We start from the raw sequence: 23785 nt of genomic DNA, 5'->3' as shown, positions 1-23785 counted from the left end.
AGTATGGTTGCAGTCCACTTCTCCATCTCCCAAAGCCCAATCGTGACTCAACACAGCACCTCTCGGTGTGACAAACAGATACGACTCATCAACAAGTGTCAACCCCTCACAGCCCTCACTCTACGTCACACAGCACTCATTGTGTGTGATGGCCCACAAGCCCCTAGGCGGATAGCTATCAAAGCAATATCGGAGCCGTCAGTGAGCGGGACTAAGCGGGTGATTTTACTCCCCTCTCTAAACTCCTCAGGGACGATATATATCAAAGAGGTTGGAGGAGGCTGATGAGCAGCGAACGCATCATTTGTGCAGCGGTGACCAATAAGGAGCAGATTTTTAAAAACACCTCACTGTGTGTTCACTCGTGTTCCTCAGGTGGTTCCCATGTCATGGAGACTGGTTCCCACTCCGACACTCCCCGTAATCAGACACCAGCTTTTTGTTTTGTTCGAGGCTCTCTAGGTAGATGAAAGAACCAATGAGAGTGGGAGGGGGAGTGTATTGAGGAGAAAAAGCAGGTGCGTCACAGGACCTTTGGTTTCAGCTATTTGGTCACAGCGCAGGGAGGGAAATAAGAGGAAAAGAAACAGCAGAGGGAAACTTATTTGCCTGTGAATCGAAATACTTTTCCGACTACAGCTACAGAGAGGGACGTTTTGAAAAAAAAGAAGAAGACGAAGAGGGAGAGGGAGAGGGAGGCGCATTTACAGGAGGACCACATCTCTCTCTCATGCACTCAATCACCTGGACGCTCTGCGGCAGACAGACGCTCGCTCATCAGAGACTCGCTGGCCGGCCGCAAATACAGTGAAACATTTAGGGAGGACATGAAGAGCGGCAAGAGATCCTTCATAGGTAGGCGCTCCCTTTCATTCACTGTCTAGCGGATGAACGCGCAGCCTCTCAGCAACACAGCAGAGGAGGATGCACCACGAGATGTGCAACTTTTCCTCTTTTTTCTGGGTTAACATTCTGGTCTAGCTCTATTATCCTGTTGGATTTTTTGCCTATTCAATAATATGACTCTGGTATCTTTAAGACTGTTTATTTACTATTCAGCCCTCCTCCTCCTTCCTGCGTTGCTCCTCTGCTTGCTTCGACGTAATTTGCCACTGCTTGCGATTGCTTTTTGGCTGCACAAACAACTACTTGCCAAAAAAAGGCATCATCTAGCGCTCCTCGGTCTGTCCTTGCATTGTCCGGTTAATTTTGCAATGTCCGACGGCAGAGACTCTTCCCCTCCTCCCCCCGCAGCACCCCTGCTCCTCATCTCATTTGTCACCTGAGAGGATAAAAGCTACTGCCGTGCCTCTGCATTTTGACAAAGGGCTGAAAGAACGGGTGGATTTAAGCGACGGCCAAAACGTTTGTGTGTTTTTTGGTCTCGCGGATAAATATCATGCTCTTTAAATCTTAAAGCAATAGTTCTGCACTCTTGGAAAATGTGTTTCATGCAGAGAATTAGATGAGAAAACAGAAACTCCCTCACGTCTGTGCGGTAGACATGAAGCTAGGGCTAGCAGACGGTAAGCTTAGCATAAATACTCCCCAGGTAATAAAATACCAGTACCTTTAAAGCCCGGTAATTAGCACGTTATATCTCCTTTGTTGCATCTGTTGTGCTTGTTGCATGGTAACCTCACTGTAACGACAAGACTCCAGAAAGTTACAGTACTCGGACAAGAAATCGTAATTTGTTATGCTAAGCTAAGCCAACCAGCTGCTGGCAGCAGCTTCAAATTTACTGTACAGAAGCGCATTTCCCAAAATGTCAAACCTTTCCTTTCAGGCCGTCACCGAACCAAACCTGGATGTGTTTTGGGGTGTTGGCCACAGACAGAAGTACATATTTGGCCTCCACTCTGGAGCATCACAAGGCCAGCATGTAAACGTTGCTTCACTCATTGTGGTCTGGAAAGGCTCAGTATGGGATCTGTTTGGATTAAGGGGCACCATGAGTGGGCGTAGACCTAAATTGGGGATCGGATTCTAACCAAGTAATTCAGATCCGTGAAAACTGAGCTCTCCTTTATATTTTTCCTGCACCTGACTGAGTGATTGCTCCACTTGCTGAGCTTCCATTGGAAAAGTACGCTAGCGGTTTGGAGAAATCCAAATGTCCACGGTAAAATCTGTCCCCGAATGAACTCCAAGGCAGACAAACGCGTCCCATTTTCAACTCGTTTTTAGTCGTCGGCGACAAGACTCCAGACCGGTTCAAATTGGTAAAAACAATGTCATCATCTACATCAATTTCTGTGTGCTGCTGCGTAGAGCAATGGTAATGCTCAAATGTTGTTGTTGTCCCCCCCAGCGTTGTGTTCATATGATCACAGTGCAGGCCAGAAACAGGAAATGCATTCAATAAGTCACAGCCACCGATTCATGATATTCAGTTAGTGAACGACTGCTCTGGTGCTCTGGATGAAAACGGCGTCGCTGTCCTTAAAGTTTCAGTAATGCACAGAAAAACTGCTGTACAGAGTCAACGCAGGAAACCAGAGTAACATGATGTTGGATCAGGACAAACGCTCATCTCGCCATCAGGGTAGTAATTATAGCAGGAATAGCAGTCACATTAATATAATAAATAGTGGATTAGTGGTTCCAAACAGGCAGGATTATCCTATTTGCTTGGCAGCAAATTAAAGTAGTGCTTCATTAGTAATAATTTGGCAGCAGAGTGTGTGCGTCTGAGTCATCACATTTCTTCCCTCTTTTTAGTTTTTGTTGTTTTATCTGATGAAGGTGGCGGCGTACGAGCCGCCATTTAATCTCCCGTGGAGAATTGAGATAAACAACATCTCGTGTCCCGCCTGGGAATTCAGGAGGGAAACCGAAGACGGAAGAGTATTTCTTACTTTGTGAGGCAAGAAATGTGCTCCCACTGACTGGGACTCGAGACCGAACCGCCACCTCTGGTTCATCGGTCGGTTCTGTGTGTGTGTGTGTGTGTGTGTGTGTGTGTGTGAACGCGTTGAAATGACTGTGTGTGTGTGAAGCACACGAGGCTGCGATCGCCCCTCAGAGCCGGTCAACGAGACCCACGTTGTAATTAGAGAACCTCCGTCCTCATTGGCCGACTGCCTCAGGCAGGTAGAAGTGCAGCTTCTCGTGTAGTACTACGTTCGAGTCGAGCGTTTACTTTTCGGACAAAGAAATACTTTGACCCAGATGGATCGTTTCACATCACTTACGGCTAGCTGTTGTGAGGGTATTTCCAGAAAAATACTTCATCCAGCGTACAATAACAAAGACTTTTCCCATGTTGCATCTCTTTTCCCTGCTCGATTTGCGCAATATGAGCCAGATTTTTTAATATCCAAAACAAAACGGCCTTTTGTTTAAAAAACAAAAAGAACATATATCTTCTTTAGCTACTTTGGATAAGGAAATACCTTGACAAGCGGGTGAAACACATTTGTTTTTATCCAGAAGGTAAGTCTTTAGAGCGGCTATACAATGTCAAAGAGGTAGCTGTAAACCCACAGAGATTCATCGGTTGACTCTGCAGCTCCCCTCGGCTTTACGGAGCGATAAAATGTGTCTCAGTTCTCAGTTAACTGTCATAGATAAGATAATCCTTTATTAGTCCCACCGCGGGGACATTTACAGGATTACAGCAGCAAAGAGGATGGCGTCGTTTTCAGCCGCAGCAGGCAGTTGTTCTCCTGAAAACAAAGCTCTGAATACCAAACTTTACACTCCGTGCTTGGCACTTAACAGCCGACAGACAGTTAGAGACCAGTGAGCAGACATTAGACTAGCAGACTAGTGAGACCGATAATTCCCTCGGTGGTTGAGACCAAAAAAAACGAAGCAAAGTGAGAGAGAATGTTGGACAGAAACGCGACTCCAGACGAATGATAATGTTGCTGCGTAATGGCTAGATGTGACCCTGAAGTCAGAGAGGAAAGTTAGAGCCTCTATCAGTACATACAGACGAACGTCTGCCAAGTGACTAGAGTGTATAAGACCTCGGCCGCTTGTATCCAAACACAAACTTCCCTTCCCGTTTCTCCATAAGTGCTCCGTTAGCTACGACGACCAGCAAACGGTGAACTGAGGTTTTACACGGCCGGTCTCGCCCAAAGTCTCATGTGATTGGATGACTTCTTGCAAACGCCCCCGATTGCAGGATGAGTCATCGAGCTTTGGAAACCGTTAGAAGCTAAATGCGTTCCAGTGTCCTTTGAAATGTTAATGATACGTTAATGTTGTGTCCACAACATGTTTCTGTCGCCTCTACGTGGCCAGAAAGATTACCTATTGCAGGTTAGATCTCTAGGTATTTCTGTTTCAGAAAATCTGATGCTTAACTCGGCGACATGAGTCGATGCAAAGAGCATGTAATCATTGTGGCACAAGTGGTATCACCGATGGCAACCCCGCAGAGTGCTTGGAAAGGCTTTCACCAGATCTCGTTGGCGAGCAGGAAGTTCTGCCCGTCTGCTCGGTGTTGATTCACACGGCTCATCGGGCGATGGAAAGCGGGGGCCCGACTGTGAAGGATCTAAATAAAAACCTGGCACCGGAGAGAGACGGTCCCAGAGAGACTGAAAGGGACACCATCTCTGACGCAAGCTTGGCTCAATTGTTCAATTTCCACGGGACAGATGATCCGGGAAAGACTGCGAATCCCACCGACGTGCATGTGAGATTCGTTTCACACTTCTCACTCATAAAGACATTGTGTAGAAAAACAAGAGGTGGGGGAAATACCTCCTCAACCAGCTGCGTTTTGCTCCGCAACGCCTGACTTTCTGTTCCATCACGACAGAAAACAATGCAAATCAAAAAACACACAGAAGTGGCGTGACGCTTTTGCGGGGGGGTGGGGGGGAGTTGTCTTTCCGACATGTTACACGATAACACACCCGAATAATTCAGAGGAAGGCCTCACTCAAAGCCGGGTGAGAGGTGTCGCCAATGGGGATCTATCTGTGGGGAAACAGAGCCGAAGCTGAGCGGGGCAGGGTTCTCAGGCCCACAGATAAGGCACTTCCTCTTTCGCCGATACAAGAACGACCGGTCCTGTGATGTCTCACTTCCTCTAAATCATGCAGGACTGTCACGTGTCAAACTTGGGGGACAAGACCCGAGAGTTTCCCTTCGACAGATGAATGAGTCCCTGAGGACTGAAGCACTTGTTTTATCACATCTGGTGGAACAAGTACCAAAGGTAAAAGGTCAAAATGCTTCGTCTTTATCGCAACTTCTGTTCATCGAATATTGTTGTTATTTTACTTATTATTATTCCAAATAGGATTAACCAATTCATTGAAAAGATATTCAGCAGAATAATTGCTAATAAGAATAATCGAAAAATAACCAACATCAGTGTGAGAATAGTAAAAAGTCTGGCTTTCAAGTTATGACTCAAAAGTATTATCAGAAAAATTACATCAAGTAAAATCGAGTAAAAGCAAAAAAGAAAACGACACCTGTGAGTTTTATACTATTACTACTTAGTCAGTGTGAGGCTTGTTTCATATGCTTTAAGAGAGTTTCAGTCATAACAATTGATGCAATTTAAGATCTTTTTATTATTATTCATCTGCAGTTAAACAGTGAAAGAGTGATTACGATATGTTGTTCAACCAAAGAGCGAGACCAAAAGTTACAGCAGAAGATCCTGGTTTCCAAGAGGCTGGAAACAGAGAATGTTTGGACCTGCATATAATAAGATTTAAATGGTTGACCGGCTATCAAAATAGTTTGAATCGTATTCATTATTCAACTTCAGCTCTGATAACGATGCATCGTGTGTTATACGTAAAGCATTTATCTCTTCCGCTGTAAAGCAACTAAAGCAGTTGATAATTGTAGTGGGGTAAAAAAAAAAAGAAAAAGGTACAATATTTCTCTCTGACATAAGGGGAAGTAAAAGTGGACAAAACACAAACAGACACTCACACAGCTCTGTGACTTTTCCAACAATGATTTGATAAGCAATTAAAAAAATGACCAGCTCACTGTAAACTTTGCTCCGGCTCCCCCTCTCCTCCCCAGGCCTATCGCTCTCTGCATTATGGCAGTTATTAACTACAGGCCCAGTGGACCACATCTTTCACAGCTGGACAGATCGTTGGGCTTAGATCAGCATGATGTCATGGCCATTTCTCTGAATTTATATAATGCTGCCTCGCCAAGTCACCTTTACAACCTTGACCTCCTCTGGCGCTGAAGTCCACCAATTGTTAAGAATACTGAGCACGTGGCGATCTGCGAGAAACTGCGTGGCCGCACAGCGTTGTTTCTTTTGGGAATTGCATAGCTATGTACGTGAGTGAGAAACCGCAGCAGTTGCGAGCAAAAAACTTAAATGCAGCGATCGTGACATGGATTTTCTCAATGTCCTTTCAAAATAAAACGACTGCGGGGAGCATCCCAACGCTGCACATGTTGTACCAGAGCGTGGTAGCAGTTGCCCCCCTTCCAATCTTAATAATTTCATTTTTGTATGGATGATTTCCACTGAGAGAACATGATGATGAAGAGGAGGAGTGCTTCCTCCCACCTCCTCCTCCTCCTCTGCGGAGAGCTCTCCTCGTCAAGCATAACATGGCTGTAGCGGAATCCCGTGATGTCACGCAGTTGCCTTAGTAACGCCGGTGACGTGGAGGAAAAAAAAAGAAAAGGAAAAGGGTGGGGGCGTCACCTTTTTCAAAACAAAAAAAAAAAGCACCACGTGTTCCGTATATATAAACTAGCTGGCCCGCGCGCTGTGGGCAGCAGCGGCATTTGAGAGCGGCGCGCGGCAGGTTGAGCTCCGCTGGTTTTTTGGGTCGTGACACGGTGCTGACGGTTAAAAGGCTCGCGCGAGGACTATTACCGTTTGGTTTTCTTTCGGCTTCCCGGTAGTTAAAAAGAAACGTTGGATATTTTGTCAATCGGCAACCATGGAGGTGACTGAAGCTGGCTGTGATCTCACTTACTGCAAGATGAGGGGGATCGTGACCGTTCTCACTGGTGAGCGACTCTTAACGACCATCACGACTCACACCGTTACGTATCGATCAGTGCAGCGGAGTGATCGGCTTTTGTACCCAAACTCCTGTATTGATCAGGAAGACAAACGGCTGTCCCGAGAGGAGTTTAAATTGTTTTGTGTTCTACTTTTTATAAAATATCACAAGAAAATGATAAGAGATCGGCATCAATTAATTGTGACAGATGGCGCAATGACAGTCAAACATTGTAAAACGCCTTGTTGGCCGCCGCTGTTGCATATCCGAACGAGTGACCCGAGCGCTTGCGTAACTATAAGCCCGCAGCATTAGAGGTCCATCCGTGCGCAACACGCACGCCTGTACCCTAACGGAGGATTACAGACTCGGATACGTCCTCTTCTATCGGGGAGACTTATTTGCATCAATGTGTGGTGACTGACATTTATTATTGCCATCCTCTCTCCCTCTCTTTCTTTGCAGCTTTCATCAAGGAGAGAAAAATGGGGTTGAATGACTTCATCCAGAGGCTGGTGTCTACGCCACATATCTGCCAACAGTGAGTGTTTCTACTCATAATACAGGGCGTTTGATTTGTGATGGACAAATCTGGGGTTTCAAATGGGCCAGGGGGGCATCTCTGGGTCAGGTATTTATATCTGGACGGTGAGCCCATTCGTGGTCGGTGTGCGCCGGCCAATCCAATCAGCTACCTGAGTTTGGCAGAACATCCTGTGAAAGGGCATAATCTGGGCCCAAGGAGCCAAGTGCAGGAATAGTCCTCCTCATGACGAACAACCTCTCCACCGCCTATAATCACCTTTCTGGCCAAATCCCTTCTGTCCCCTATATGGAAAATAAACATGTTGTTCCAGGATACCTGGCTCGTCCCATCGCACAACACCGGACCCTCAATTCGGAGTCCGGTGCTGTGGAGAAAAAGGAAAAACTGATCTGGACCGCTGAGTCTCACAAAGCCCGTTAAAACCCATCATGGGTCAGCGGCTTAAACTTATTCTCAGACCGGTTGGGCCATCACATGTTCGATGGCTGCGTCCTGAACCTTGCCGCTGGTCTCTTCGGTCACACAAACCGCTTTTAGAGCCTGGGATCTGGGTCGCGTTGTTGAAGTGCCACAGTTGATATCAAAATCCGTCTTGTAACCAGATCTGTGTTTTGTTTGTTTCACAGTGTTGAAGTTAACAACTTCCTGAAGATTGATGAGAATCAAAACGAGGAAGACGAAGATGACCAACTTCCTGAAAGTCTGGTGAGCGGACACTGTTTACTGACTATGTGACTAATTTTATTTCCAAAATATGTCAATCTGCTCATACGTTTCCTCGTTTCATGTTACAGATGTGCCTAAATTCCCGAAGTTCACTGGCTGAGGACACTCAGTAAGTAGCCACATACAATTCCTAAATTGTAATAGTACATGTTCTACAACATGGGGACATGTGTCAATTAAAAATATATATTTTAAAAAAATCATTTGTTTGTCTCTTCTTCATAAGGATCAAACCCTGTGATTTCGACTACCTCAAAATCATTGGCAAAGGCAGCTTTGGAAAGGTGAGTCCAACAAACTTCCCCCTCGTGCAGACCAACTTCTCTTTTCTTCTCACGCCTCTAACAGCCGCGACACCGCCACCAATCCAAATGTTTGCTCTGTGAACAGGTTCTGCTGGCTCGGCACAAGGAATCCACCAAATATTACGCCGTCAAGGTGCTGCAGAAGAAAATCATCATGAAGAAGAAAGAGGTATGTGTTGTCACGGTGCATACTGCAGGTTAAACTCCAGACGTCACCATGTATGAACCTTGATCCATCACCTGATGTTGGATGTGTCGTGCTGAGTATTAACTTCGATGTATTCCCTCCAGCAAAAGCATATCATGGCTGAGCGCAGCGTGCTGATGAAGAACATCAAGCATCCCTTCCTGGTGGGGCTGCACTACTCCTTCCAGACCACTGACAAGCTGTACTTTGTACTCGACTACGTCAACGGCGGGGAGGTACGTTACGATCTCTCAACACAGAAGCAAAGTCGTAACATGGGGGTGCTTATTTTTTACCAGTTGATGCTGACAGACGTGTGTCTGTTTTTCTGCCCCCAGCTCTTCTACCACCTCCAGAGAGAGAGGGTCTTCCTGGAGCCCAGAGCCAGGTTCTATGCTGCTGAAATTGCAAGTGCACTTGGCTACCTCCACTCCCTGCACATTGTGTACAGGTAATGAGCGAGCCTACGGCGCCCCCTGGTGGATATTTGTAGATCTTTGCTGAACTTGACTGGAGGAAGTTTATAGGAGTCATTTTTAAACTTTCTTCTTAACAGGGACCTGAAGCCTGAAAACATCCTGTTAGACTCACAGGGACACATTGTCCTCACAGACTTTGGCCTCTGCAAAGAAGGCCTTACAAACAACGGTACAACAACGACCTTCTGCGGGACGCCTGAGGTACTAAACAAACCTCTGGAATTTCATACGTCATTGTAATCAATACAGAAACTTCACCAACAAATTATGATTGTCAGACACGTTTTGACACTGTTTCTTTCCTTGCAGTACTTGGCCCCTGAGGTTCTCCAGAAGCAGGCGTACGACCGCACGGTGGACTGGTGGTGTCTGGGATCGGTGCTCTACGAGATGCTCTACGGACTTGTACGTGAAATCTGTGACTTTACGCCTCTTAGTGCAACTCCACGGCTTGTTTATACATGCATCGAATAACCCTAATTTGTTGTGGTCTCTTCTGGTTTGCAGCCCCCGTTCTACAGTCGCAACACGGCCGAGATGTACAACAACATCCTGCACAAGTCTCCCGTGCTCAAGCCCAATGTGTCGAATGCAGGTCGGGAGCTGCTCGAGGGGCTCCTGCAGAAGGACCGCACCAAGCGGCTTGGGGTGAAGGATGACTTTGTGAGTGAGCACCTGCTGAGCCCAAAGATCACTTGACACCGAGACCCGTCAGAGATTCGTGATGCTTGTTTGTCAATCTGCTGATCTAGAAATGTTTCCATTCCCCTCCAGCTCGAACTCAAGTTCCATTCCTTCTTCTCGCCGATCAACTGGGAGGATCTGATGTCCAAGAAGATCACGCCTCCGTTCGTCCCTTCTGTGGTGAGTTCAAACTCAAGGCCGCAAATCATGCATAATGTCAGGAAATAGAGAGGAAATGCATTTTCCCAGAGCCCTATATGACGTCTTCAACTTGTCAGTTGAAGCAACTGTTAAAAAACAAAACGTTCTATTCGCAAACACATACGGCTGCAGGTTATCTCCGTTATTAAAATAATATCCGACTGTCAAAATTGAGTTGGTCCACTAACTGTTTCACTGTAACCAGTGTGCTTCCATGGCATTTCTGCATGATCAATGATCTGAAATAATCAACCTAGTACCAAAATCCAGTAGCATAACCGCCATAAGTGTCTTGACATTTTTTCCTTGGAGTAAATTTCTGATTCATGTCCTGTCTCGGTTTCAGAGCGGCCCCACGGACCTGCAACACTTCGACCCCGAGTTCACCCACCTGCCCGTCTCCTCCTCTCTGTGCAACGACACGCTGACCGTGACCAGCAGCGTCAAGGAGGCGGCCGGAGCGTTTCCGGGCTTCTCTTACGCCCCCCCGGCGGGCCACTCCTTCATGTGAGCGCCAGCCGCTCTGCCTGGGAACTCGCCGTTGGATTGACAGTCTTATTATTATTATTATTATTATCTTTTTTGACAGAGGAACCATACAGAAGCACATTTTAATTTATTTTTGGCGGGGAGGCAGATCTTGTGCATGAAAAGTGTGCAGAGGGCTGTTACGACAACAGCGGCCATACTCTTCGTCCTCGACGACCCACAACTAGAACACGTGTGTGCCGAGTATGGACGCACTCTGGGTTCATAAAGCATCACACTCACAGCTCCTGATGAGGTGACATGAAGAGAAGTGCCTGAGGTTCCAAAAGGCAGTTTGGACGACGGCGGCAGCAATTGGCAAAAACCACAATACAACTTGTTGGGACTTTTGACCAGGCCGCTAGTCATTAAGGTTGATGCCTCCATTACATGTCTACGTGTGTTAAGGAAACCGTTTGTTATTTCCATGCGAATGCTCAATTGCACTTGAGAAAACAAGGGGTCAAGAAAAGCAAAACGCTCCACTTTAAAGCATCAGCAACTTTGGATTAGACCGCTTCATATCTTTCCGCTCCTCGGTGCATATCGCCGCTTAGGACAAAGGGGCGTGTGGCTATCAAGTGATGCTCTCACCAAGCGGTTAGCTGTGGCGCGCTTTAACGCAAACACCGGTTTGTCCTCAAGAAACAAGATCAAAGTTTTACCTAGGAGAAGAGGAAGTTACATATTTTATTGCAAAACCAAACCGTTTTAATAAACTACAAACATTCACTCTTTACTTCTTAGAAAGTTCTGCATATATTAGTAAATGATTTCTAAATGTTTCCCGATATATACATATTTATATTTATATATCTCAGTGACCGTGTTAATCTATATCTGCTGTTTATTGATCAGGAGAGTGCGAAACAGAGTTCAACCAGCAATAACAGACCCATATTAATGATAGCATTTACGGTATATCAAACTCCTTTTTAAATTCAAGTGATTGCTGTTTTATGGCAAACACTCCAGACAAACTATAGATTCTGTGATTACACTTTTTTTTTGGGGGGGGGGGGGTATTTTTGCATCATGTAGTGAGGAACTGTGAATGTCCTGTGCCTGTCCAAGGCGGCCTGATCCATATTTACTGTATGTACATATCTCTTTTCCCGAAACACCCTTGGTCCCTAATCTAGAAAGTAATCTGTAGTAACAAAACGTGCTTCATTAACCTGACAAAAGAACCACTGGGTGGCGCAGGCGCTGGCTTTTCACTGTCGGTGTTAAACAACTGGCTTGCTGCATTATATGGTTCAGGAACGTTCAATAAAATCTTTAACTTCCAAAAGAATAAGTCATTTAATCTCTTTAGCAGACATGTTTGTTGTAATGTATGATCTGATATTCATTAAGCGAGTATCTTCACTCAAACAGAGATTGTTCATGGCTTTGTTTTGCTGCAGAGTCTCCACATTTTAGGCGTTTGTATACGTCGGGGATTTTCAAGGCGACTGAAAATTTTTTGTTGTTGTTTTGTTTTAACGTTTTTATTGGAAAATAAGGCAACACACAGTTCTAGATCATTTTCTTCCATATTTGGAAGCATACTTTTTTTTATTTTGTATTTATTTTCATGCTACTGTATAAAAAGATAATTTACGTGATCAACTGAAATATTTAATTGTAATCTGTGTCAGAAATGGCAATTAAATTCTCGAAATTCAAATGTCCTGTTTGTTTATAATTTAGCTGATGCTACTTTTATGCTATGAAATGTATACATGTATGTATAGATACACGTATGTACGTAAATAAATAAAATATATATATATATATGTACGTATATATATATATATATGTATATATATATATATATATATATATATATATATATGTATGTACGTGTATATACTTAGTAGTAATAATTTAAACTCCAACAAAATTATTTTTTATTTATGGATTTTATATTAATTATCTGAAAATTGAAGTAACAAATGTCAAATAAATGTAGTGGAGTAAAAATATACAATATTTCCCTCTGAATTATAGTAGAGTAGAAGTATAAAGTAGCATGAAGTAAAAATGCTTCAAATTTACACGCCTGCAGCACTTGAGTAAATGTGCTTAACAGGTAGAATAGATACATTCAACCACATAAATCCAGCTAGCTTAAAATTGGCCAAAAATTAAAAACTATTTCCAACACACATTATACAACTTGTTTGATATTAACATGCATTTATAATGAGTGACGCTGCCTGACAACATTTACCAAGAGGGTTCATCTGTTCAAATAACAGATGTGTGCACTCTTTCCTCTCACCTGTGTCCTCTCCCCGCCCCACCAAAGAAAGAAAGGACTTCTGTGAATGAACATTCCGCACATGCGCAGCAGGCCCAGCAACGCAAAACTTCCTGCAAAATAGTGCTCCCTAACAACAGACAAAGCTTGACACTGTGGATTCAGTCGAAGAAGCTTAAATAAAAGCGTTTCTCGTTCGCCCCTTCAATGGTAAGACTGGGGTTATTCCGTTTGGTGTGCCGGGAGTGTTTTTGTGTTGCCACGAGCTTCGCGGTCGGGTGCAGAGGGAGTGAGACGCTTTCACACGATGCCGTTTCAGTACCCGCTCCAATGGCTGCTGCGCCCGGCTAATTTCTGGAGCGGAAAACTTTCATGCCCGGGCCAAACTAAGTACCGCTCAAAGCTAGCTTACTTATTAAACTACCATTGGCCCCAGACACGTTGGCCTACAGGCGTGTAAACGCGACGGCGCGTGACACGTAGTAGTTTCTTTTAGAAGTGACGGCAAAGCGCGTGAATAGAGCGAATCTTGTCTGCTAACGTTGGTGAGCTAACGCCGCTGTTGGGAAGCGTCCGCGGTGCCGTCTAAACGCTGGATGTGCGACGCTTAATTAACAGTTAGCGCCTGTAGTCACAGTCGCCCACAGTATCGGTTAGTATTATTCACCGATACCTAGCCTCATGTGTTGACGGTGCAGGTTACGGTTCCGAGTCCAAACTAAAGACAAATGAGCCGCTGTGTCCCAGGACATTGGCGAGATGTCAGACTTCACCTTCACAGCAGACCGAGCCCGGCTGGGTTATTTGCTGGATGCGGCTAACGTAACGGTTTTCGGTTAACATTTGCAGATGACATAAATAGAAACTTTACTTTGAGTTGTTTGTGTGCTGTGCCTGTTTTGTTTTTTTGTTTTCTTCTTCTGGCAAACGGTGCTCGTTAGCCGAGTGCAGGATACATAATACCGGAAATATGGATGTTGAATGATACAGCGGTGTCTGCATCAGATATGCATTTGTAATTTGCAAACAATGAGAAATTACTTTAATATTGCAAAGTAGCTGGAACCAAACTAACAATCCTCCTTTTTAGACTTAAATGTCACTAAAGAGCAATATAATATAAATAAGAGTAATATGAAGACGACCTCCTGGTAATGGATTATTATATACACACTGCAATTTTCCAAATTGTGTACCTTATTTATAGAGGAAATTGCCACAGGGATCAACTAAATTATACCCTAACCTATAGAGTATTTCAGATGACATAATAATTCAAATCTACGTTTTTGGGGTGGGTCGACAAGCAACAAAATCAACTCTCACGATCATCGATCTCTAATCGATTTCCAGTCACTGAGCTCTAAACAGTTATTAAATGGTAATACCTCAGAAAATCAACATTTCCATTTTTTATAATCAGTACCAATTAACATTTCTTCCCAGAACATATTCAGTAAATGCATCAGAACATTTTAAACGTCTCCAAACATTAGATGTTTTTCTTCCTTCAAATACACGATGATCTGTTCAAACCCAAACGAGGGGTTCCCCTCAGGAGCAGTGGTGTGGAGGTCCAGAGGAAACAGAGTCCACCAAATCAAGCGAGGACGACGCTCGGTGAAAACGAGTTCACATGAAGCGGTTCGAGGTCGTCGTCCATCGTGTCCACGCGTCCCGGAGCGCGCACATGTCTATAGACAAAGCGGCAGTGGACATCTAAAACCGGTTGCCTCTGGTTTTTGAGCAATGCATATTCTTCAAACCCCCACCCCACGTGAACGCACACCGTTTCGGGGTCAGTGCAGCTGAGGAAATAAAGATCTGTTTACCTGCTGCTCGGCGGAGTTACGCAAACGCGTGAAATATCGCATAGAAAACGCAGGCGGGTTGATCTACCGCCCCTACAGCATCACGTGGCCCCTCTCCCCCTTGAAATCTTGATCTTTTTTTTCAGTTCACTTACACAAGCTTGACATTTTGTCAGTTAGGTAAATGTCAGGTGGGAAGAGAGGCCGGTCGAGCGAGCGGCGGACAAAGTGGGGAGAGATCTTATCCCGGCTCGGGGCGATCTATTGATACGACAGCTTGAGCCTGAGCAGTTAATGCTCCCGAAGAATATGTTTTCGTTGAGCGAAGGGGTCACATGTAAAGTGGCACGCTTCCTTAATCCCGCGGTAAACACGCGCGTGCTGGGGATTTAGGGCACAGTCAGTGCGGGGGGGTGAGGGGGGGGGTGAGACCAGGTTGCCCCGCTTTCACCCCCGTGCCGCCACCACCTCCGCTTATCAGCCCGCGACCGTGGCGGCTGCATTGATGAAATGCTAGGAGGGGTTGGGGGGGAGTCACGCGTCGGGAAGGGTACATAAGGCTCGACCCTCCATTGATTCAGCGTGTCCTTGTGAGCAGGGTCCGGACCCGCTATCCCGGTGCAGAGAGTAGGCTGTGCGCGCAGACATGTCGGCTCGCTCCGCTGCAGAGATGGTCGACTTGCAGGAGCTGCCCGAGCTGCCGGTGAGTCTGCACGGAGACGTCACGAAATGTTTTGACCTTTTAGTTAAGTATGCGAACGTGCATTTAGTTGTGCATCCCTTTTTCACCGTTTTTATTTTTATTTTGATATGCTTTTTTAAAATGTTTATTTTAAATGTATTTAATGTATATTTATATTTGATATGTCTTTTATATTTATGGTACTATTATGTGTATTCACAATATTGTGTTAAAGTACTGATGTCAAGTATGCTTTCTTTCTTTTTAAATTGTCCTTCAGAGCAAATATCCTTTATGCGTCATAAAAGAATACATGCAACTCTGTTCCAAAATAATATGAAAGTCATTTTTAGTATTGAGCTTCAATGGCTTGGTTTTATTGCTCATCATATAGAGGAGGGAAATCGTATGCATATCACAGTCCTGAAGCAGCAGAGGAAATAGATTTACAAGTGAAAACCTTCCTCTGTCAACTGTTTGTGTGTTTTCAGGCAAAGAAGCCGAGGCTTGAGATCGACGGTGGACTGGAGAAGGAGCCCAGGTCGGTCTTCAGTGGCATCTGTATCTCATCTGAAAAAATTAGTAGAGTGATTTTACACAGTAGATTGTTTTTCTTTTACGTGTTTTCGTCTTGGACTTTTTGCCAGCAGAAACTCTTTAATTCTAATGGATTCGTTTTGCTCTTCCAGTAATTTAGGTGATGACAGGAGTCCAACTGCGGTGTTGTGTTCATCAGAGCAGGAGAGCTCTTACTCTGCCTTGTCCACAGCCCAGCTTGATCCAAGTAAGTAGAAAATGTAACCGCACTGTTCCCGAAAGCCAGGCACTGGGACGGACACTTCTTTTAATTTAATGACAGTCTTAACATTCCTAGACAAATCTACGTGCTCTCTAGTCTGCTGTCCTTTGACCTTATTGCCTTCAGGCCGTGTTACCGACACAGAACCCCTTTTGGCTCTCCGGATGAGACACAGTTTAAGTGTCTGTACACCAACAAAATTAAACCAACTGAAAGCACTTCTGATGAGGCATAAATCCCACTGTTGTGTTGTTTATTTTCTACTAAACTGTCAACTTTACCACCTGCAGTAAACTGCATCAAAAAGTTGCTTCCCCAAGTGGCCTTTCAGTGGGAAGCACCTTGGAGTAAAAAGACAGTACTTAGACTTCCTTCTAATTGTCAGCAGGGGGCGACTCCTCTGGTTGCGAAAATAAGTCTTATTGTATAGAAGTCTATGAGAATATGACTCTAAATATCTCCATTTGTTTACTGGGTCAACCTCAGTAAACATGGGTTTATGGTCTCAATCTCTAGTTTCAATTCTTCTTCGATACAGCATGATGTTCATTTAGTAAGTTATGGTCCATTTAAAGTCAGATAGACCAGGGTATGCTTTAGGGCGGACTGCCTTGTGATTGACAGGTCTCTACCACGGAGTTGTGCATGTTCTGGTCTTACAACAAATGCAAACCTTTCATAGTGTGTTTTTTATTCCATGAAAGTTGATGGTAACATTTTCTAAAAATGTCTTATTCGGTTATACTCCGCCCTCTCATGCCACTTCTGGTTCCAACAAACCAAGACGGCGACGGCCAAAATGCCAAACTCGAGGCTCTGAAACCGTAGCCCACAACCAACGGGTGAGGTCACGGTGCCGACAGACGACAGACTAGAATTTCACCGTTTGGTTTATCATATTCTCTCGCTCAGCATCGCTCCTACTTCTTCCCGTTTTAAGACCCCTCCCTAAGCCTGGAAGATATTGACAGCTTGTGTGATTGCAGGTGATCAGGAGCAGTCTGACGTGGACAGAGCAGCGGCAACCCAAGCATGCGGCAACTCCATGAACTCCTATGCACACTCTGGTACGAACAGAAAGAAACACAGATGCTCATCAAAGGCCTTTTTCTTTTTTTTTTTCTAAAAGAAGAAGAAGAAAGCTGCTGCAACGTGTCTGTCAAACTGTAACATTGTTGTCTTTTTATTTTTCAGCTGCAGACTCGACGGGGACATCCGAATACACCCAACAGGTTTATCAAGGAAGCAAGTGAGTACACTGCATGTGAACATCTTTCTAGGGCTGCAACTAACGATTATTTGTTCGATTAATCGATGAATCAGATTTCTTTTTTAAAAAGCATTAATTTCCATCCCTTTATTCAGAAAATGCACAGGTAACAGGTACCGTAAATTCCGGACTATAGAGCGCACCTATCTATAGGCCGCACCTGCAAAAGAAAAAATAAATTGTACATAAATAAGACGCACTCGTCTATAAACCGCAGGAAAAGGGGGCGTGGCTTGTCTCCGTGGCTTGTCTCGGTAAAAACAGTTATTTCCGCCGTTCATCATCAATGGAATAAATAACCACTATTTCTGCTTTATACTTGTTGTGGACATCCCATAAACGTCGGAACATCTAACGCCCTGGTGTTTGGATTCATAACATCACCCGTAGGCTCACACAGCTCGGGGAATTTCACCGACGCCGTCTCGATAATTTCCGCTTCCAACGCTGCCGGAGCAGCAGCAGTGTGCAGGCCGTCAGGAAGGGAGGGGGGCGTGGCTTGTCTCCGTAGAAACAGCCGTTCACCACCGGGGAAATAATCGTTAGTTCTCGCACAACGTTACGGGTCTCTCCGATGGTCTTTGCTCTACCGGCTTTTTTTTGCTCTGCTCTGCTCTCAACTCGACTTTTCTTTATTTTTTCATACTCAAACATCTCCACGTCTTATTGGGTGGCGTAATAATCGCGTGACACAACGAATCGATAATGCAATTCGTTGCCAACTATTTTAAGAATCGATTTTATCGATTCGTTGTTGCAGCCCTACATCTTTCCATTCATCACGTTGTAATTTTCCACCCATTTTAAGGAGGTGAAATTTAGACTGCAATTTGTTGGCAGCACAATTTGGGTGATATCATTTGTTTCCTTTTTTTTTTATTACCACATTTTGTATGAATCTCAACTTTGGCGTCACGTACTGCTGCATTAGGTTCTTCCACCCGATTTAGACTGCCTTTCCTACTCTACATATTATTCCAATGTTCCTCGGTTACCTCCAGGCCCAGTTTTTAAGAAACAGCCCAATTACACCCCAATAGTATGTGCTGCTTTAAAGGGGCCACTTATTCCTCCTCCATAAATGTGACTAAATATTAAGTTTACAGCAAAGAATATATACCGGTTTTGTGTTGCTTCTGAGCCACCCAAATGTTGTGCATGTAAAAACAGTTTTGAGCCCTTTTTTTAAAACTCTGATTCTCTTTCTTTTAGCCCGGCAGTGACGTCCTACACCAGCCAGGTGGCCTATCCTCCGCTGGCCCAGTCCACCGTGTACTCGGCCTTCCCCCAGACAGGCCAGACCTACGGCCTCCCACCCTTTGGTTGGTCCCCGCTCCTACCCTAACAGCCTATTTTAACACTGTCTGCTCACTAAAAACAAAAACAAAGCTAGGATCACACTTTTTTTTTTTTGTTCACTCTGCTTTAGAGGCCTTACTGTGCTTTGGCGCTGTCGGAATCGATTTTTCTTTTTGATCTCTGCTTAAACGGCCACACCTCAAACTGAAGGACCTGGTTTCTTGACTTTTGCCCCATCCTCAGTTATCCACTTCCCCCTCGCTGCCTCTTTCATTCTCCGCTTCCATTGCTCTCCTGTCATCTTCAGGTGCTATGTGGCCAGGCATTAAAACAGAGACAGGGCTGCCTGAGGCGCCCTCTGGTGGCCAGCCTGGGTTTCTCAGCTTCAGCACCGCATATACCTCAACCCAGCCAGCCCAGCTGCACTACTCATACCAAGGCAAGCTGCAACTTCACTCTGACTCACAAGACAACGCTGTCACACCCTCTGCAAACGCGAGGAGCTTCTGAAACAGAAATATCTTGCGGTGGCACAGCTCTGTCTTCCTCTCTTGTTGCTCATCACCTCAAATATGTGTTGAAATACTTTTTTTATTTTATTTTTTTATTTTCCTCTGGCACTGCTGAGAACTTTCTTTCTCCAGGCTCAAGCTTCACAACATCCAGTGTGTACTCCAGCATCCCGTCAGCTACGGCTGCCACCACAACCTCCTCCACAGCGGCCCACCAGGTGAGGGGGTCACTAAGTGTCTCCATGATTATTTTAATGCAGATATTTTTTTTAATTTAATTAAGTATTTGGCGTCTTGAAGTGTATTACATCTTTTAGAACCATAAAAAAAAAAGAACACTCAGAATTGCATTTGTATGTAGAAAAACAAAAAGTGATACAACAAAGTTAAAATATTTGCAATTTAAATTGCAAATATTTTAACTTTGTTGTACAGTCATATTTTGTCATTGCACTTCGAGCCACCCGACCCCCGGTATAACTTGCATATATGTACACAGATGCATCTCGGCATTAACAATTTCATCTGTAATATTATTGTCTTATATCTGCAGAGTTACAGAAAGATATTTACCTTTTTGAAATCACCAAAAAAAATAAAACTAAATACGCATTTTTTAAAATATATAATTATTACTTAAGTGAAATTAGAATAAAGTTCTCCAAGATTAAAAACAACAAATACGTTTACATTTTGAGCCTGCTGTTATATTTTGGTTGGTTCGGTGAGACCGAGCTGGTGGGTGAGATATCAGCATTTCTTTACGCTCCGTTTTCTGTGTGAAGTCTCCATTTTTCTGACTGCTGTGCTGCCAGAAGGCGTGCTGTGTTACTTTGACCACACTGGCAACCGCTAGTGGTCATGTCATTACTCGCAGCATGACTGCTTCCTAAACCACATGTTTAATCCGGTGATTTTTATGTTTCTCCTATTTGTTTGAACACAGTTCAGGTAAATGTTCCAGATTCCTAACTCTGATTACATTTGTTTAGTTGAAAACGTTCCTCCATCATTTCATCTATTTATCTCTCTCTATTTCATCTTTCTGCATAACGTTTGTCAGACAGTCTCATGTGGCTCACGCTTGATCCCAAGTGTTGTTGTTTTTAAATTTCCTGCAGGAATTTAGCGGCTACAACTCTCTGGGCCAGAATCAGTTCTCTCAGTACTACGCTCTGCCTCCCAGCTACGTGCCTGCCGGGCTGCCCAGCAGCGACGACCACGGCGCCGCCGCGGGAGCCGGCGGGTATCCAGCTGTGAAGTCGGAGCAGGCCGCCTCAGCCGGTCTGCCTCCCAGAGGTAACTTGAGTACTTTGATTGACGCTCGTTCTATTTAAACGTTAGAAGTAGGTTAGATTGCGGTGGCTGTTGTGACCCTGTTGTCACATTGAGCATCCCTGTGCGACGCAACAGAAGAAATGTCTTTAAGTGCTGACTTCAGACTCGCTTGTATTAAGATGCGTCCCCACCGGAGAACCTCCCGGCAGGTGCGGCCCTTCCTACCAGCGTGGCCGCCCCCGCCGGTGCCAGAGAGCAGGACGAGGTTGGACGCAGGAACTCTGTTGGCAAAGCCAAAGGGAAGGGAAAGAGGCCTGACAGCTCCCCGCCTGCCGACGGCGACCTGGAGGTGAGCAAGTCAGCAGTTTGCTTGTCTTTGCACACACAAACATGGCTGTTGGTTTGTTTGTCATTTAGCTTAGTGGCACTTTAGAGTTTAAGACAAAGCAAAACCCAACAAATCACCACGTTAAAGAGATTATATATAGTTCAGTGGTAAATGTTGTAGATTTAATTATTTTTAAAAGGGTGAGGGTAAAGTATAATATTGTTCTTGCCTCTTCGTTTTAGCGCATTTTCCTCTGGGATCTGGATGAGACCATTATTATATTCCACTCGCTGCTCACCGGCTCCTACGCGCAGAAGTTTGGCAAGGTTTGTTTCTGTGAATACGCAGAGAGATCGCCGCACACGCGAAAAAGCGATCTGACTCTATTGTGGGTCTGTGTTGTGTTCGTTCAGGACGCGGCGACGGTGCTGAACTTGGGCTTGCAGATGGAGGAGCTGATCTTTGAGCTGGCAGACACTCACCTTTTCTTCAATGACCTGGAGGTACAGTGAGATGCCTTCAACCAAGGCAGGAAGGGAGGCTTCACTTTAGTCTGTCAGTCCTAATGAGTCACCTCTCCCTTTACTAACTAGAGCTTCTCCTTCCAGTCATGTGGGTGCTTTCAAAACCACAACCAAACAAATGGCAGCTTAATGCTGTGTTTACTTCAAGCGTGTGAGGCTTCGCTCCATGTAAACTCCATGTGGTTGGTTTCATAACGTCGTCTGGAGCTGTATTCACTGTAGCCACACATCGGCTCGTTTTATACATGTACATTTAAACACGTGGAACAGGTTTTGCTCAGTCTCTGTACAAATGTAAGGTACTATCGTAGAGCCTCCTGTTCCGATTCAACAACGTCGGCGACGATCTCAACACTGAAAAGGCTCTTGCGGCGTCACATGATTCATTTGCATCTTTGTATGTAAATAGTTTGTGGGAAAGCACTTTAAGTAATCTGAAGCCTGTACGCCGATATGACTTGGTACGTGCATGTTGTGCTCTTTGTACAAGTGAAAACAAGATGTGGTTTTAACCAATACATTATTATATAATAACTCTTTTTGTTTTCTTTCAGGAATGTGATCAAGTCCACGTTGAGGACGTTGCCTCTGATGACAATGGACAGGACCTGAGGTGTGTTTATTAACAGTACAGTGGCTACCTACCTCATCTCACACACACACACACGCACGCACTTTTAACATTGTGACCCAGAAGCAGACTTTATTCTCCTCGTGCGAAGGAATCACAAGTGTGTTCCTCCCTCACTGTAGTACCTACAACTTCTTGGCGGACGGCTTCAGTGGTTCCAGTGGTGGAGGGGCCTCAGGAACCACCACAGGGGTCCAGGGAGGTGTGGAGTGGATGCGGAAACTGGCCTTCCGCTACCGCCGGCTAAAAGAGATCTACAGTAACTTTAAAGGGAATGTCGGAGGTGACTAATCTGTTTTGCAAACTCACCAAAACCTTTTAGAAAAGTGCATCGCCTTATGATGTTGCATGTTTCTATCTGCCGGCAGTGCTCGTGCCGTTGAGGTCACATTCTAACTGTCGTGTCTTCCAGGCCTGCTGAGTCCCATGAAGAGGGAGCTGCTTCTACGGCTTCAGTCCGAGATCGAGAACGTTACAGACGCGTGGCTCTGCACGGCGCTCAAGTCTCTACTGCTCATCCAGTCCAGGTCTGAGCAGGAGCTTATTGCTTTGGAAAAAACTAAAACCTTGCGGGTCACACTCTGCAGCAAGATGTGTAGTCATGTAAATTATTAGATTAAAGTGAGAGCTGCTTTACACATTAACATCAAACTTTTTTTTTTGGCAAGTGAATGAGCTTTAAAAGGCAATGATGTCGTGGGTTAAAGAGACTTTTTCATTGGATTTCCCTGTGCTGGAATTTGTTTTGAAATTTTTTTTTAAATCATGTTTTTATTAAGCTTAAACTGTCCGTGTGTGTTTATTTCACCAACAGGGGGAAGTGTATGAATGTGTTGGTCACCACCACCCAGCTGGTTCCCGCTCTGGCAAAGGTGCTGCTCTACGGCCTGGGAGACGTGTTCCCCATCGAGAACATCTACAGTGCCACCAAGATAGGTACGCATTGAAAAGACCACACAATGAATTCACCTCTACTGAGGCAGAGGAGCCCAAATCGTATTAAAATGCTGCTTTAGTGATCTTTTTTTGGTTTTGCCTGTCGCGCAGGGAAAGAGAGTTGCTTTGAGAGGATCGTCTCTCGCTTCGGGAAGAAGGTGACGTACGTGGTGATCGGTGACGGGCGGGACGAGGAGTTTGCGGCGAAACAGGTAGATTCTTTTACAACAATATCTTGACCACTCTAACCTCTGTTGTACGATAGCTACCATAGTCAGAAACTATTATAACAAATGGTCGGTCTGTCCTGAGCTTTCTCAGCAACAACGCTATGTGGACGCGGGCCCTTAGTCTGTTGGCAGTTTGCTCAAACTCAACGCGGTCGCTGTAGCTCACGCTTTGTTTAAAAGGCGTCCACGTCACACGAAGGAGCGCTACTGACTAGACTGAAACAAGTGAAACAGGACTCTGGAGCTGAAGGAGGACTCTGTTGCTATAGTTACTTAATGTTGAATGAGCTTACCAGCATGTGCATTCTGCAGCGATCCAAGTTCCAGACTGTAATGAATCGCGGTAAACACATTTGTTAATGCAAATGAAATGGAAATACCAGTCTGAGAGTTGTTATAAAAATAAACAAGTCTCTTGACGGTCTGTTCGTCTCTCTGTCCGCAGCACAATATGCCTTTCTGGCGGATCTCCACTCACGGCGACCTCGTGTCCCTGCACCAAGCGCTGGAGCTGGACTTCTTGTAAAGGAGGCGGAGTCGAACGGCGCACACCAAAGGGAGGGGGAAAAAACACCCGGTCGTCGTGCCGCCGGTCTGCGGAGTGACATTGCA

General features: G+C 45.0%; 2 protein-coding genes across 3 annotated transcripts; both read left to right on the top strand.

Annotated features, from left to right (window-relative positions):
• Nucleotides 1-6621: 6621 nt before the first annotated feature.
• Nucleotides 6622-12297, top strand: si:ch211-195b13.1 (STKc_SGK domain-containing protein). The gene is made up of 13 exons (XM_034545102.1): nucleotides 6622-6972; nucleotides 7434-7509; nucleotides 8142-8220; nucleotides 8310-8350; nucleotides 8468-8525; nucleotides 8632-8715; nucleotides 8838-8969; nucleotides 9072-9184; nucleotides 9290-9413; nucleotides 9522-9617; nucleotides 9720-9875; nucleotides 9987-10076; nucleotides 10444-12297. The coding sequence occupies exons 1-13, from the start codon at nucleotides 6903-6905 to the stop codon at nucleotides 10606-10608; spliced, it is 1284 nt and encodes a 427-aa protein (XP_034400993.1). The 5' UTR covers nucleotides 6622-6902; the 3' UTR covers nucleotides 10609-12297.
• A 646-nt stretch (nucleotides 12298-12943) lies between these two features.
• On the top strand, nucleotides 12944-23729 carry eya3 (EYA transcriptional coactivator and phosphatase 3). 2 transcript variants are annotated; one of them, XM_034545146.1, is made up of 19 exons: nucleotides 12944-13083; nucleotides 15283-15387; nucleotides 15858-15907; nucleotides 16056-16150; nucleotides 17152-17232; nucleotides 17360-17414; nucleotides 18648-18757; nucleotides 19042-19173; nucleotides 19379-19464; nucleotides 20368-20545; nucleotides 20704-20873; nucleotides 21095-21178; nucleotides 21266-21355; nucleotides 21931-21989; nucleotides 22130-22290; nucleotides 22420-22534; nucleotides 22822-22943; nucleotides 23055-23155; nucleotides 23619-23729. In XM_034545146.1, exons 2-19 carry the CDS (start codon nucleotides 15331-15333, stop codon nucleotides 23697-23699), a joined length of 1827 nt encoding a protein of 608 aa, XP_034401037.1. In that variant the 5' UTR covers nucleotides 12944-13083; nucleotides 15283-15330; the 3' UTR covers nucleotides 23700-23729. The 2 variants fall into 2 exon arrangements, with proteins under 2 accessions (XP_034401037.1, XP_034401038.1); XM_034545147.1 differs by lacking the exon at nucleotides 19042-19173 and having other exon boundaries at nucleotides 12945-13083.
• Nucleotides 23730-23785: the final 56 nt, after the last annotated feature.

This window comes from Cyclopterus lumpus, chromosome 11 (assembly GCF_009769545.1).
Source record: "Cyclopterus lumpus isolate fCycLum1 chromosome 11, fCycLum1.pri, whole genome shotgun sequence".
In the NCBI taxonomy this organism is placed as follows: Eukaryota; Metazoa; Chordata; class Actinopteri; order Perciformes; family Cyclopteridae; genus Cyclopterus; species Cyclopterus lumpus.
This window is presented reverse-complemented; position numbering and strand designations above follow the sequence as displayed.

Excerpts from the sequence above, each read along its gene's own strand:
- si:ch211-195b13.1 (XM_034545102.1), top strand. The coding sequence starts at position 6,903 with ATGGAGGTGACTGAAGCTGGCTGTGATCTCACTTACTGCAAGATGAGG. Across the intron at positions 8,221-8,309 it reads ACCAACTTCCTGAAAGTCTG|ATGTGCCTAAATTCCCGAAG; the intron begins GTGAGCGGACAC and ends TTCATGTTACAG. Across the intron at positions 10,077-10,443 it reads CTCCGTTCGTCCCTTCTGTG|AGCGGCCCCACGGACCTGCA; the intron begins GTGAGTTCAAAC and ends TCTCGGTTTCAG.
- eya3 (XM_034545146.1), top strand. The coding sequence starts at position 15,331 with ATGTCGGCTCGCTCCGCTGCAGAGATGGTCGACTTGCAGGAGCTGCCC. Across the intron at positions 18,758-19,041 it reads CTACGGCCTCCCACCCTTTG|GTGCTATGTGGCCAGGCATT; the intron begins GTTGGTCCCCGC and ends TGTCATCTTCAG. Across the intron at positions 21,990-22,129 it reads GACAATGGACAGGACCTGAG|TACCTACAACTTCTTGGCGG; the intron begins GTGTGTTTATTA and ends CCCTCACTGTAG.